This window comes from Rhizophagus irregularis, chromosome 9 (genome assembly GCF_026210795.1).
Source record: "Rhizophagus irregularis chromosome 9, complete sequence".
NCBI lineage: Eukaryota > Fungi > Glomeromycota > Glomeromycetes > Glomerales > Glomeraceae > Rhizophagus > Rhizophagus irregularis.
The window spans coordinates 4482702-4500128 of record NC_089437.1 but is presented as its reverse complement, the minus strand read 5'-3'; the positions used below and the strand labels follow the sequence as shown (position 1 = coordinate 4500128).

Sequence of the window (17427 nt, the reverse complement as noted above, 5' to 3'; positions counted from 1 at the left end):
CAGAACTAATTATTCCAGCATTTTTACATGTAAAATCAAAAGAAAATGCCAGAACTAATGATTCTGACGCTTTTATATGTAAAATTGAAAAAAAATGCTAAAACTATCAGTTTCGGCATTTTACATGTAAAATCAAAAGGAAGAACGCTGGAACAAATTATTTTGGTGTTTTTACATATAAAATCAAAAAAATGCTGAAACTATCACCTTATAAAAAATATGTATACGGTTTTTACATTATATATACATATTTTTGATACAGTTCGCATTTTTACATATGGTATATCAGTATAATGTATACTGTTTGCAAAATGTGTTTAGTAAAAAATACAATAAAGTATACAGTAAACATACTGTGTAATACGGTATGTTAAATTTATACGTCTATAACGTATACCATTTTTACTGTATATCAGTATTTTGTATACGGTTCACAAAAATATTGTTCTACAGTATATTAAAATTTATACGTTTATAACGTATTTTCTACAGATATACACAGGTCAAATAAATAAAAATCAGATTTTTGCCCTTTTTAATATGGCTGTCTGATTTTTTGGCAATTTTAATATAATATTTCCGATTTTAATAAATATTTTTGATTTTAATATAATATTTCTGATATTTAACATGAAATTGCTGATTTTTAGCTATTTGTAATAGGATTTTTTGATTTTAATATAAAATTTCTGATTTTAATATATAACATGTGATTATGTATTATGGTTTAATATTTATTTATTAACTTAGATTTTTTTTTTATTTCAATTATAATTATTTTTTTATCTCAAAAACTTTACTAAAATACTTTTTAAATACTTTATAAAATAGAATTAAAATATTTTTTTTCTTAAATATAAATACATTTAAATTAAATAACTCATAATTTAAAATATAAACAAATATTATATTTTTTTTACATATATTTCAAAGTATGGTTTGAGCATTTTGGTTAAAGTAAATCTTATTCTTTTAATTAAAAGTAGTTCAGTAAGTTTAAAACTGTTAAGATATTAATCTTCATAAAAGTACAGTTAATATTTTTGGAATTATTTACATTTTTTATATAATACAGTAGTATTAAGTTACAAATTTTTTTACCTTCAAAACATATTTTGAGATTTTTAGCCAAAATAAATCAACTTCTTATATTAATTGTAAGTTGTTCGGCAGGTTAAAATCTACTTGGATATTAATTTTCATAAAGGTACAGTTAATACTTGATGAGTTATTCACAATTTTCACAACAGTACTCATTTATGAATTTTATTTTTTTCATTTTATCACTTCAGAGCGTATTTGAGCACTTTATCCAAAGTAAACTAACTTCTAATATTAATTGAAAGTTGTTTAGCATGTCCAAATCTACTTGAATATTAATTTTCACGAAGGTACAGTTAATACTTGATGAGTTATTCACAATTTTCACAATGGTACTCATTTACAAATTTTATTTTTTTCCATTTTGTCACTTCAGAGCATATTTTGAGCACTTTAGTCAAAGTAAATCGACTTCTTTTATTAATTAAATGTTGTTTAGCAGGTCAAAATCTACTTGGATATTAATTTTTTCGACTTCTTTCATTAATTGAAAGTTGTTCAGCAGGTCAAAATATACTTGGATATTGATTTTTACGAAGGTACAGTTAATACTTGATGTATTATTCATGATTTTCACAATAGTACTTATTTACGAATTTTATTTTTTCTATTTTATCACTTTAGAGCGTATTTTGAGCACTTTAACCAAAGTAAATCGACTTCTTATTTTAATTGAAAGTTATTCAGCAGGTCAAAATCTACTTGGATATTAATTTTTACGGATGTATAGTCAATAATTAATGTGTTATTCACGATTTTCACAATAGTACTCATTCACGAATTTTATTTTTTTCTGTTTTATCACTTCAGAGCGTATTTTGAGCACTTTATCCAAAGTAAACAAATTTCTTATATTAATTGAAAGTTGTTTAGCATATCAAAATCTACTTGAATATTAATTTTCACGAAGGTACAGTTAATACTTGATGAGTTATTTACAATTTTCACAGAATCCCAAACATCACATATATAACTCATAAGGCAGTGACATTTATTACGTAATATTTTAGGGGGTGGGAGGGTATTTAAAGGTCATATAACATATAAGTGTAACGTAAGATTTTTCATATTACATGAGGGTGGGGGAGTATGGGCTTATAGTAAATGAATATTACGTAATAAATATCACTGCCCTAACTGATCTGCATGAATTTAGCACTTTTGCTCCTGTTAAAATAGACCTAATTTGCTAAAAATCAAATTATCACATTTTAAATCTATACTAATTTGCTAAAACTCAAAATATGAGTGTAACTTTTTAGCAAATTGGCCTAAATTTCAAAAAAAAATCACATTTTTTGTGATTATCTCAGCATCCAGTAGTCCAATTTATGCAAACTTTTTTTTATTTTGTAGCCCTCATCGAGCTCTACAAATTAAAAAAATATCTGCATAAATCGGATCACTGGATGCTGAGATAATCGCAAAAAACTGAAAATAAAAAAAATGTTGCAAAACTAATCAGACGGGTTTTGGCCTGCATTATGCTTAATTTTGGCCGGAATTATACTTAATTTTGGCCAAAATATAACCCGGACACCGAAACCAATATTTTTAAAAATATTATCAATAAAAGTTAAAAAAAAGGATAAGTTAACTTTAAAAAAAAGTACCAATTTGCTCAAATATAAAATATGACTTTGTAAAATCAACACAATTTGCTAAAACTCATAATTATAACTATTAATTAATTTTCAACCAATTTGCTCTATCTAAAATTATGAGTTTAACCTAATTTTGATTGAATTTGCTAAAACTCAAATGTGAGTTATATATGTGATGTCTGGGGTCCTATTTTCACAATGGTACTCATTCGTAAATTTTATTTTTTTCTGTTTTGTCACTTTAGAGCATATTTTGAGCACTTTAGCCAAAGTAAATCGACTTCTTATATTAATTGAAAGTTGTTTAGCATGTCAAAATCTACTTGAATATTAATTTTTACAAGGTACAGTTAATATTTGATGAGTTATTCACGATTTTCACAACAGTACTCATTTACAAATTTTATTTTTTCTATTTTGTCACTTCAGAGCGTATTTTAAGCACTTTAGCCAAAGCAAATCAACTTCATTTATTAATTGAAAATTGTTCAGCAGCTTAGAATCTACTTGAATAATTATTTTAATGAAGGTACAGTTAATATTTGTGGAATTATTAATTTTTTATAATTGTGCGTATTATATTGAATTACAAGTAAATTAATATTCTTAAATGTATTTTGTTTAAAATTTAATTATTTAAGATTAGTTTTTTATTTAATATTGCTTAATAAAATATTTTTTAAAATTTAATTCAATATTACAATATAATTTTTTATAAAAATATATATTTCATAATGTATATACAATTTTTTTATATAGTGAAAAAACTGAAAAATGTAGTTAAAAATTGGTAATACAGCTGTAAAAAGTCACAAATCAGACAAATATAGCAATCCGATTTGAATATGCAATTTAAAAATTGGCATATCCAATTTTTGTCAATTCATACTAAAAAATCAGCTACAAAAAGCTACAAATCAGACAAATATAGCCAAAAATCGGCTATCTGATTTTTTGCCAATTTTTATTTATTTGACGTAAGTTTTTCTACACTTTAAAGCATTAAACAATACTAGTATCCACTAATATATACTATCCAAAAACTCACTAATGTAAAATCACAATTATTAAAAATTCGCAAGAATTTTTGTTAATACTGTTTAATTTTAAGTTTAAAGTCTGATTGATAATACTAAATTCAAAATTCAATTATAAATCATTTTTATAAATTAGTATTAAGATTTTAATTTAAAAATTAAGCAGTATCAAGGAAAATTCTTGCGAATTTTTCTTAATACTGCTTAATTCTAATTTAACTAATTTAGTATTAAGACTTTAATTTAAAAATTAAGCAGTATTAAGGAAAATTCTTGCGAATTTTTCTTAATACTGCTTAATTCTAATTTAACTAATTTAGTAGTATTAAGGCTTTAGTTTAAAAATTAAGCAGTATTAAGGAAAATTTGTGTGAATTTTTCTTAATACTGCTTATATTCGCCAATTTGTAGAATTAGCCAAAATTAAGATTTTTATAAAGATTTGCACATTTTAACAAGAATTATGTTTCACAAGCTTAAATTATATGTGTTACATAATCAGATGATCTAAATCTATCAAAAAATAAAAAAAAATTTTTTAACGTTTATTTAAAAATAACAATGGCAACTACTTTCTTTTTCAATCACTTTTCAATCACTTTTCATTCAGATTTTTGTTAGGTGACTTAAAAAAGTTTATAGGCATATATAGCAGGTTTTTTTTAATTAGTAATTACTTAAGAAAACAAATATTAATAATTTATATTAATAAGAAAAATCTTTTTTCATTTATTTTTAACCTTAGTTCCTTCTTTTTTTTAGTAAAAATATACAAAATAAAAATGTGAGTTATGCTTTAGAGTTTTTGAGATGTTTTTTTTGTTTTTTACTATACTGATTTTATTCTACTTGTTAATTACTTTTTAAAATTGATTTTATTAATTTATTCAATTTAAAATAGAAATAGCAAATAAAACCTTGTTAAGTAAAGTAAAAAGAGCTCAATAATACCTGTAAAGATCATCTTTTAGTAAGAATTATAATTTTAAAAATTTTTGTGTCAGAGTTTATTCAATTAACAAAATCGTTAATATCTCAGCGTACATATATGCTAAACACATATATTTATATTCATATGAAAGCTCAGAACCTAAAATACCTAAACGAAAAAAGATTATTCAAATTGAATTACTAGATGTGAAGATATTAATGATCAAAGTCAAAAGTTAAAAACAAATATATTGAACATAATTATTCAGCAACTTGTGATTCAATTCATGCGATATTTGGTTTATAGATAGCTCTTGATTACCTCTTTCTAATGAATATAAATTCATTCGTTTAGCACACATACACATTAAGTTATTCAATATTTTGTCATGACAATTATATTTAAATTTTTTAATTTTAATGATATTATTAAAAAAAATTAAAAAATAATATAATCAAATCAATTTTATTTATGTCAGCTGGTGTGAATCTATCATTTTCATGTAACTTGTATTTGCATTTGCTTAATAAAGTTAGTTTTTTGAATATAAAAACTTAATTTCATAAATCAGCCTATATATTAATTCTAATTTAACTATTAAGTAGTATTAAGGAAAATTCTTGCGAATTTTTCTTAATACTGCTTTATTTTAATTTAACTAATTTAATATTAAGGTTTTAATTTAAAAATTAAGCAGTATCAAAGAAAATTCTTACAAATTTTTCTTAATTCTAATTTAGCTAATTTAGTATTAAGGCTTTAATTTAAAAATTAAGCAGTATTAAAAAAAATTTTTACAAAATTTCTTATTAAAAAAAAGAACTTTTAAATTACTAATTAAACTTTAAAAACAATCTGTATGATTTAAATTTTAAAAAAATACTTCTGCTTTTTAATTTTCGCATTTCTATATTTAACCAATTAAAATTCAGCTGATCGCTGATCATATACATTAATAACACATTATTGTTTATTTTTTGTTTATTTTTTCAAAAATATTCTTTTCTCTTCTTTTTTTTTAGAAAAAAAAAGACAATAAAAATGAATATCAAAACTATTTTAACATATAATAATAAAAATTAAATAAAAACTTATTTTGATAATATACAATATATACACCCACCTGCCAAAAGTATCTGGGCATTTCTAAAAAATGACCATTAAATCACATTATTTCGACATCCAGTGATCAGAATTTAATGATTTATGATTCATTGGATTTGTCTAATTGAGACGCATCTAACCGCAGTATTTTCAAGTCTGTAAGTTCAATAAATCAGAAGTTATTGTTGAATGTCTAAAAACAGTAAAATGCAAATAACTTTTGATCTATCAATCCTAGAGATATGAAAATAATAGATACAATGTACCTTAACAACACAAATCTAATGAGTCATATTTTATTTTAATAGGTTTAATAGGGAAGAAAACGTTATGAAATTTGTATTTGCTAAATTTTTTAAAGATGAAAAATAAATTATTTGCATTTTACTGTTGAGAATAACATCTGATCCATCAAATTTAGAGACAGAAAAATACTGCAATTTGATGCATCTTAATAATATGAATTCATTGAATCATAAATAATTAAATTCTGATCACTGGTTATTGAAATAATGTGATTTAACTTTATGAAGTAATTCATTTTTCATCTTTAAAAATTTAGCAAATATAAATTTCATAACGTTTTCTTCCCTATTAAACCTAGTAATATGACATATGACTCATTAGATTTGTCTTGTTAAGGTACATTGTATCTATTATTTTCATGTCTCTAGGATTGATGGATCAAAAGTTATTTGCATTTTACTGTTTTTAGACATTTAACGATAACTTCTGATTTATTGAACTTAAAGACTTGAAAATACTGCGGTTAGATGCGCCTCAATTAGACAAATCTAATGAATCATAAATCATTAAATTCTGATCACTGGATGTTGAAATAATGTGATTTAATGGTCATTTTTTAGAAGTGCTGGATACTTTTGGCAGGTGGGTGTATATTTGTACTAAACTACTAATTATACAAAAAGTGATATGCACGTATATCAATTAACAATTACTTTCACTAATATCTCTCTGGAATTGTAATGGTAAATTTTAACAATATTAATTAAATAACTATATGTACACCTTTTTATGTTTTTATTTTTATATTAATATTATATGTTAACATATATTAATTATATTTTTTTTTTACTTTTATGTATTTTATTTAATTTTTTTAATATATTACTAACATTACTACTATTGTTTTATTACTTTTTTATATCTAACTAATATATTAATAATATTACTAACTTTTTATTATTTCTTTTTTTTTTTTTTACAAGGTAGTGCAATTTGTGAGTTTATTAATTATATATAAGAATACAAAAGCCTCTGTTATATAACTAATTTATTAAAACTCCAAACCAGTTTTCCATCCATAAGATTGCTCCTATACTCTACCATCACCTTATAAAGTTTCACCTATATCCTTCTATAGTTACTATTGAATTATATAGGATTAAAATTTCAGTATATGCTTTTATTACCCTCTAAACAAAGAAAAAAAAAAGGGGTATATTATATTTATATACTTTTTTGTTATTATATACTTTCCAAAATATCCTATTTCCCTCTTTAATAAATTGGTTTATATATTGTCTTGCTTTTTCTAATGCTATTGATCATTGTTCATTATGTTTTAATATTTTCCTCTTTTTCAAATCATATATGCCATCCTCTGTCTGTAAAGTTAGTAACTTATACTGGTATATTTTAACAGTTATGTTATTAGATCACAAAAACATCTTTTTTATCTTTGGACTATGTAGATCAAAACAAATAAATAAATGAAAATAAGAAGATCTAGTTCTTCAGCCGGAAGTTTAAGTAGTTTCCAGTCAAGTATTCCATGACAAACATCAGATTTGGTAACAGACAGTGATGAAGTCAAGCAAGTGCAAATGTCAGAGAAAGATTTTAATAAGTTCACAAAGGCATTCCAAAAACTTGAAAATACAAAAAAATAGGTATTAACATCTGGAAAGGTTGTTGAAGATGAGTTATACAAATTTGGCATAAAATGCAATTATGAACAGTAAGTACTGGCTGTTTTAAATCAGATTTTTATTGATCCTAAGTCATTAACATGTTAAAAGTCTCTATTATTTTTTTATAATTGATTCAGAAGACAGAACTTTTGTTGAAGAAAATATTTTCTCCCCAACTGAACTTAAAGAAATTTATACATACAATCAAAAATCACTTCCGAATTTGCTCCAATATTTGTTAGAATATCTTGGTAGTTACCAACTGGCACATATTTTTCATATCATTATACTTTGACCATTATTTACAAATAATGTTTTGATAACTATTTCATTTGAATAGTCCACAATTTCTGACTTCAGAGTATGGGTTTTTAGTTCAAAACCATGGCAATCAGCTTATAACTGACAAAAAGATTTTGACAGGGACTGGATAAGGAACACTATTAACAATCTGTAGATGCAGGTTCTCTTATTTAATTTAAAAAAACACATTAAATGTTAATCATGCTACTTATTTCATATAGTATTTGTGAATAAGCCTAAAAAAAAGAGATTATTTAAAAGGATGGTTACTGTCACATGTATAGTTGTTTATAGATAAGACGTTTGAGAACATAGAAGGTATCGAAGCAATTAGGTACTAAGACAGGTGATTATATCTCTTCATAGAATTAATCATTAACACTCTAGATCATTTTGTGAATAGGGGAGAATCTTGTAATATTGCATCATCATCTCGAAAAAATAGAGATCGAAATGTTCCATCTGTGAGCTCGATGCCAAGGAAGATCATGAACAGGTGGGGAGATTTAATAATTTATTGCATGTATAGGAAATACAGGTGCAGAAAAGCGGGTAAAATTATACACAGGCTATAATGGTACAAAAATTCTACGAGAGAGAGAATTGAAAACGCCAAAGATGATGAAGGATCAATACATATACATTCACATAGGATCGAAAGAAAAAAAAGTCAGAAAGCTTGAGACTATCAGATTCATTCATGCAGGTATAATACGTCATATTTTTTATTTGCCAGATTCTTAACTAATTTTTCCAAATTCTCTAGGACTTTCTGTACTATTGCTCAGATTAAATTCTCCTGCAGGATATGTTAATAAAATCTCTCGTTCTAAAATGCTGACCATCTTATCAAATATTAGTGAGTTTGGCAAAGGAGTTCTTCCAGCCATTATACTTGCGTGGAAGGCAAAGATTTGTAATATCATTAATTAATTATTTAAAATATGTTTATTAATGTCTAAAAATTTCTTATGGACAGAAAATTGTTAGCAATATTATCAAGATAACGAATGAAAATCATGAGAAAAATCCACTCCAGATCCTTCAACAATCATGCAAGAACACTTCACTTCTTTCTCTTCTACAGCATGTAATTTGTCACATAACCAGTTTTAATACTCCAAGTAATAAGAATAAAAAAGGTACTTCAAGCAATAAAAATACTCCAAACAAGGCAAAAAGAAGCTAAAATCTAGGATATCATAAGATTATATAGTTTCTAGTTGAATGTATTAGTTTAGTATGTAAAGTTTCTCCATCACTTTTAACTATATGAATGAATTTATATTAGTATGTTATTGGTAAACATATAATAAATTTTATTAAACCTTTTTCACATCATCTGTTTCAAGGTTAAGCGTAGAATGATGTTGCTAAAAATTTGAAAGTTATCAGTGAGAAAGTCTACTGTGGCAAATTTTACTTGTGTTCACAGTTACCGATACCTTCAATCATAAACTTCTGGAGATAAAATTAACCAGATTTTCTTTATGTGTTTTTTATCTAATTAATTTTTTGGCTTTGATCATTTATGCGAGAAGATGGTTAATAAAGTTTTGTCCAATAGGGCTTGTTTTTTTTTAATTTGTGTCTGGCGAATGCCAATCAGTCAGTGTATTACATTTAGTAGGGATGTAATAAACGTATTTTAGAATTAAGGAAGTGACACATATGATGTAATTATTAGAGAGAGAGAGGGGGATAATTAAAATCTGACATTACACTTATTCTATTTATATAAATTATATAATTAAATTTAATTGGTTATTAAATCTGACAAGGGGGAAAGGGGGTAGAATTCATAGTAAAATGAATATGACGTAATATGTGTCACTCCCCTTATATCTATTGGAATTTCTAAAAACAATCTATATTAAAGAGAAGATTTCGTATTTTGTTTGGTATGAAATTTTCTAATAGTAATATAACAACTAAAAGGAATGAAGCAGCCATATTCAAAACAGTGGCAGGAGATAAAGTAGTTATATTAAAGACAATAATTTTACTTAGAAAAAAAAATCAGAAAAAAACATTATTATTTAAACTGAAAAAATACTTTTATTGAAACTTTAAGTAAAATAAATATTTGTAAAGTAAAATAAAAAGTTGGGTAAAAAAAAATTGAAAACATCTTACTGAAAAACTGATAATAATAAAAGTACTGATTTTTTTGTTAAAAAAATAATATTTTTAAAAAAAAAACTAATATTCAGATTTTATAAAGTCACGTAAAAATGTTGTACAGTCAACTTCCTTTATAATTACTCTCATTATAATCACATTCTACTATATATATAATCACACCAGTTAGATGTTCAAAATATTTTATTATTAAAATCTATCATATATAGTCACAATCCATCTATAGTCACTATCACACAATTCACACCTATTTTTGAAAATCTCATATTAAAAAATACTGTTTATACTTGGTAAAAGTTACATGTACTAAACATCAGTTTTTTGATATTTTCAAAGGATATATCCATCATCATAGCTCTACAAGTGTATTTTTTAAAGATCTGCTGAATATTAAATATTAAGTGAAATCTTGAATAATCCATTGTGGGGTCAAAAATTTTATATGAAGAACAACAAACTTATGTTGTTTTATTTAATGATCCACCTAAGCATTTGAAAAATAATCTACTGGCTATTGCAACTCGTTGTGCTACTAAAAGTATAGCCACTTATAGACGCAAATCTAGATATAATCCCAGAGAAGTTATTATTGAATGGAAAATTAAAGGTAAAAAAAATGCAAAAGAGAATTATTGTAAATATACTTGTGTCCAAAATTATTTTAGTATTACGGAAATATGTAATTACGTAATTCTGTAATTATTAAGTAATTCATTAGAAAAACTCCGTATTCCGTAATTAATTTCGGACTCCGTAATTAATTTCGTATTACGAAAATATTTGGCCAGAATTAGCCTTAATTTTGGCCAATTTATATATAAAAACTTTAACAAATAATAACTCGGCACCCAGTGATCCGTTTTGGATGATCTTACTACCATTTGATTCGTCTCGATAAGACGATTCTAATGGTAGTGGTAGTAAGATCATTTAAATCCAATCACTAGATCGCGCTCTGATAGTACCAATAACTTTTAAATATTTATAGCGTAATAGCTCTGCCAATTTCAATGCTAGAAAGATGATCTTACCGCCATTAGAATCGTCTCGTCATGACGAATCGAATGGTGGTAAATTCATTCAAATCTAATCACTAGATCGTGCTCCAACACCAAAATTCATTAAATGTTTATAGTAATTTTACTCTATCAATATCGGTGCTATAGAAATAAAACACATATCATTAGATTCGTCTCGATGAGACGAATTGAATGGTAGTAAGACATCGAAATCTGATCACTAGATCCCAAGATATTCACAATTTTGCACTATTATACAAATTTCAGAATTTCGGAATACGTAATTAATTACGATTTTGTAATTTTGGATTTCAGATTTGCCAATTGAATTTCGGAAACAACTATAATTGTAAAGCAGGATTTATATACATACATTTTTGGGAGACAAATCTAAAATTTTATTGTAATAGAAAAAAAAATTATATACATATTTTGAATTTTTTTTTTTAATTAAAAACAATTTTTTTAATGTATATAAAATGTATTAAAAGAAATTATAAAATGTGAATATGTTGAGGTTTTGGATAGGAAAGAGAGATGTTATTTTGAGTATAAAATAAAAGTCAGTTTTCATATTCCAAAATTTCACAAATTGCTAATGTTTTATTTTGAAATTTTCCGCTATTCTTGAGAGTTTTCTTAAAAAAATAACAGACATGATCGTGATTCTTTTTTTAACAGTACTACATGAAAAGGCGTTTAATCTCCACCTTTTATGGATAAGCATAAATTTCCAAACATGTGATACTAAAACATGTATATAAGGGGTTATATCTGATGATTGATAAAGTCCTTATTCTAAAATAATATTAGTTTTGGAATCTATTACCATTTTTTTCAAAAATAATTTATACCATGCTTTTGCTTTTAAACGAAAATATTGTGTATCTGTTTTTTTTTCTCCTAGAAGATCATATAATTCAGCAAATCCATCCCACAAATTTTTAATTAATACGGCACGTTCTGGATCAAAAAGTTTTGTCAAATTAAAGTTTCAAAGAACATAAAGTTTATCATCATCTATTAAGGAAGTGTAATTCCAATTATTAGTACCATGAATATTCCAAAACTCAAACCTGATTTTTAAATTTTCCATCTCCTTAATTATAATATTCTGAGTTATGTCATTAAATAATCTCTCATTTTTAATTTCTTGTAAAACTAACTCCCATAAACAGTCAGTAATACGTAACATTATATGAAGTTTATCTGGAACATGATTTTTAAGTGAAATCATATTGAAAAGTGAAGGTAATTTATGACCAGGATATGCTGTTGGATTTTTGTTTAAACTACTCATTGATTTACTAATTATCCAGTCATTATTTTGCCCATTTTCACGTTAGTTTTTTGTTATCTCACACCATGGGCAAAAATTATTGGAATTTACAGCATTAAAACCTAAACAGGTAGCGAGAAATTTCCAATCTAAGCTAAAAAAAAACTCAAAATTCCAAAGAGTATTATTGATAATCATTCCTATATTACTCAGTTCTTGCAATTCCTGAGTAAGAGCATTTGCTGCAATTTTTAGAGTTGGATAATTTTCACTTCCCAGAAATAAGATAGTTGTATAATGATAATTTGGCTTATAAATGTTTATTGAATCATCCAATAGTGCTATGGTAATCATCACATGCTTCACCTTTCACCTTATGTTCTGCTCATCACCAGATATTCGAAGATGAATAGTTGGTATTGCAGGATCTAATATTCCTTTTTCAACAAATGATGGTATTATATAAAGCTCCTAATGAGTTGAGTTAAGTTGAGTCACGAGTCAAAAACCTTAATTTTAAAGTACTTTTTATTAAGTTAGAATATAATTAAATAAAAATTTACAATTATACGAGTCAAAAATGCAAGTTTATGCGAGTTATTTTCGGAGTTCTAGTATTATATATTCAAGAATTTTTTTAACACTTCGGTAAGCACCTTTTCCAGTTGCATTAATAACTTGTTCAATAATTAATGGATCAGTTATATCAGGTTTTTCTGAAGGTCCTTCTTGCACAATGGTAAAATTTAAATCAATAAAATCAATGGGTATTAATTCTTCCATATATGCATTAATTTCTTGTCAGGTTTGAGAAATAGCATATTCTCGTAGTAATATTGATTCTACATGCTGCAAGATGACAATATGCATCATGAGATATATTCTCTATGTCTTGTACATATGCAATTGATTGCAATTTTTATTTTTTTTAACATAATTCTCATTACCAAATGTTACATGGTATTCTTTATTTTCTACAGTAAAATCTAAAGTCTTTAAAATTACAGTCAACTCTCTTTATAGTCACACATTTGGGACAGTCCATATTTGGTGATTATAAAAAGATGTGACTATATAAAAAATTTCTTATATTAGTATATCATAATTCCGGCCAAAAATTAACATAATTTTAGCCAAAATTATACTTAAAACTTTATTGTATCGTAACTCAGCCAATATTAATCGTAGAGAAATGATCTTACCGCCATTCGATTCGTCTCGATGAGACGGTTCTAATGGTATAAAATACATCAAAATCCAATCACTAGATTAATTTCTGAAGTTAAAAAAATATTAATGGTTTTTGTGTAATAACTCTGCCAATATTGATCCTAGAGAGACGATCTTACTACCATTCGATTCGTCTTGATGCGACGAATCTAATGGTATAAAATACATCGAAATCCAATCACTAGATCAATTTCCGAAATTAAAAAATATTAATGGTTTTTGTGTAATAACTCTGCCAATATTGATCCTAGAGAGACGATCTTACTACCATTCAATTCGTCTTGATGCGACGAATCTAATGGTATAAAATACATCGAAATCCAATCACTAGATCAATTTCCGAAATTAAAAAATATTAAATGGTTTTTAAGTAGTAACTCCGTCAATATTGATCATAGAGAGATGATCTTACCACCATTCGATTCGTCTTGATGAGGGGATTCCAACGAGCTATTAATCGCCTTTTTATAATCACTAGGTACCGAGAAATTCAGCAAAACGTTAAATAGCGCAGTAAACGTAAATCAAGAAATATAATAATGCCAATGCTTAACATTTTGTTGAATAACTCATCAGCCAGTGGTCATGAAAGGATAAAACTACTACCATTCAATTCGTCTCAGTGAGACGATTCTAACAAGCTATGGTACATCTTTTGTACGATTATTAGATGCCAAGTTATTTAATATATTCTTTATATAACTGTGATTATAAACAGTTCTTTTTAATATAAGATTTTTGAGGATAGGTGTGATAGTGACTATAGATAGATTGTGACTATATAGGATAGATTTTAATAATAAAGTGTTTTGAACATTCAACTGGTGTGACTATATAGTAGAATGTGACTATAACGGGAGTGACTATAGAGGGAGTTGACTGTATATGATCTTTGGAATTGTAAAAATCTTTAATTGTATTTTTAAAGTGCACTTGTTTTTTTTTTGCAAGACCTTTTGCACATTTAATTTGTGTAGTTTTGCTTGATTCTTTATGAAGTTTCAATTCACATGGTCTACCTTTGCGATTTCTATTAATGCATTTTAATTGAAGTCCAAAAAGATGAACTTCAGAAACAGCAGTTCTCCTATCCGGTGTTATAATCTAATAAAGTATATATATATTAGAATACCTTCTTTCATGATTTTTTTTTAAATTTTTCTAATAATAAACATATAATAACTTACTTTGTGTAATTCAACAGAAGCATCAAATGGTGATTGAACTGAAAAAACTTGATATTGTAAATTATCTCCAAAACAAATTAAGTAATGAGGTTTTTCTTCTACATACTAATAAATAGAACATTGAATAGTACGGCTGTTATTAGCCTGACCCCAGGTAGTTTTAATATTATAATTATCAGGTATAGGAAAATAATTAGACGCTTCAGTATAATTCATAGCCGGTGGGTAGATACCTTTTTGAATGATAACATAAACAAATTTTCGGTCACCATAGTATATTATTTCAGGTGAAATAGGGTAATTTTCTTCTTCATAAGGTCTTTACTGATTAGAATTTGACATTTAGAAAGTAACAGTTTTTTTGACGTGTTAAAAAAAATCAACATAATATAAAAAATTGTATAACAAATCTACAAAAATGTGATAAGTGCGGTAATTAAAATTCAGTACGAATCTTAATATCATATTTCTTTATTGCTATAAGAGAAAAATTGAAACAAATATGTAAAAAATTTTGCATTATTAGTATTACTATAATGTCAGGTGATTTGACTATCATTATGATTGGTTTATAAAATTTGGGGTTATATCAAAAATTTAGAGTTAGAGTATAAATTAGCGTATATGTAGTAAATAATAATTTTAAAATTCAAAGTTAACGAACTCCACATTCAGTAATTCGATTTTATGATCTTTACGCGGTTGGATTCAGCTTATTGAGAGGATTCTAATGATATATATTTCGTATCTATAGCATCAATATTGACAGAGTTATTTACGTTTAAAATTTTATATTAAATTATAATTATAAAAATTACATGACTATGATGTAATTTTGACCATTTTGACTTTAATTTCGATTTTTGATCTTTCCAAGTTGAAATATTTCTATTTTTGGGTTTTGATTTCAACTTCATATATAGGACAAGTTGGCAATTTATAAATAAATTGTAATATTTTGTGTAAATCTTTATCAAGATTTACAGCTTTGTCATCAAGATTATACTTTTTTTCATTCTTTTTATAATTTTTTCTATTACTTTCATTGTCTGATGATCTTTTTTCAAATTTTTCAAATCCTGATTTTCTTTGACAAGTTCCAGATTTCTTCATTAGGTAGCTTTTTAGGTGGTCTCTTGAGTAGTCCCTTAGGTAATCTTAGATTTTCTTTGACAAATCCCAAATTTTCTTTACCAAGTAACCTCTCAGGTGATCTCTCAGATAGTCTCTCAAGTGATTCTTCAAATAATTTCAGATTTTCTTTAACAAGTAACAATTCTTCTTTATAAAGTCTCTTTTTACCTTTCTATATTGAGCCCAATGTTTAAGCTTTTGGTTCCTTTTATTATTTGGTAATCCATTACCTTCATAAATATAAATATATATATAGTTCTTTATTTTTCATGCAATATTAAGCTTGATATTTAGACTTCTAATTCTTCGTCAACTGAATATGAGTGCAAGATTAAAGCACCCTTTTCTTCAGTCATCAGCACTGTATTATTATTAGAATTTAAATTTATGCTGTTAATATTTATTTTCTTTATTTTTCTTAATTAAACCATTCATTGATGATATTAGAGCTTAATTTATTAATAAGTCTCTTTTTTTATCTTCACTATCATTATTTATATTATTGTTATTATCTTTATCAATGCTATTATCTTTATCATTCTTGACATTTGTATTTAAAAAGTTAATAATTAAATAAAAAAAATGGGTTATATTTTAATAAATTTTAATTTTATATCATTTAAAATTTTATCATTGGTAATGGTATCATCAGAACTTTCTATAAAATGAGAAAAATAATAATTGCTTTTTACTTTTTGTAAATAATGGTAAAAAAAAGAAGTAGACTTTACCTTCTTTCTTAGGATATAATTCATTACCATTATCTTTAAGATCATTAAAGATTTAAATTTTACATTTTAATTATATTATATAGTAATATTATAAAATAATATTAAACCTCAATATACCTGAACTTCTAACTTTTTTATTGTATAATGGTTTTTGTTCATTATCAATAAAATTATTTATGAAAAAAAAAGAAAAAAAGGATTTTACTTTTTGTTTTTTTTATAATAAAAGATAAAAATATAAAATAGACTTTACCCCCTCTGAAATGCTTTTTATTTGAAGTTTTTCTCATATTTATAATATCTTTTCTATAATATAATGTAAATTTGATTAATAACTTCGTTATAATGATATATGTGAAGGATGCTCATTTTGTATATTTATGTGTATTTTTTTTCTTTAAAAAAATATGGTAATAGTTTTTATTTTGATTAAATTTTTTGTTTTATAATATAGCTTGTAAATATTATAAGAAAGAAAACCCTTTATTTTAAAGAAAGAAATTTAGTTTATAAATTTAAAATAAAAAAAATTGAATTATATTAGATAAAAAAAAAATCCAATTATATTAGACGTTTTTGTCTTATGAACTGAAAGACCAAAAAATTGAATTACATCTTTAAATAATATCTAATTATGTTTTTTATGAACTGGGAGAAATAAAAAATCAAATTACATCAGATAAAAAAAAAG

The 17427-nt window shown here is 25.0% G+C and overlaps 2 protein-coding genes across 2 annotated transcripts; both read right to left on the bottom strand.

Annotated features, from left to right (window-relative positions):
• Positions 1-12169: 12169 nt before the first annotated feature.
• On the bottom strand, positions 12170-12475 carry OCT59_030034 (uncharacterized protein; the record flags this gene model as incomplete). The annotated part of the gene is made up of 1 exon (XM_025323945.2): positions 12170-12475. The coding sequence occupies one exon, from the start codon at positions 12473-12475 to the stop codon at positions 12170-12172; it is 306 nt and encodes a 101-aa protein (XP_025188944.2).
• Positions 12476-15759: 3284 nt separating this feature from the next.
• On the bottom strand, positions 15760-15984 carry OCT59_030033 (uncharacterized protein; the record flags this gene model as incomplete). The annotated part of the gene is made up of 1 exon (XM_066146384.1): positions 15760-15984. The coding sequence occupies one exon, from the start codon at positions 15982-15984 to the stop codon at positions 15760-15762; it is 225 nt and encodes a 74-aa protein (XP_065995034.1).
• Positions 15985-17427: the final 1443 nt, after the last annotated feature.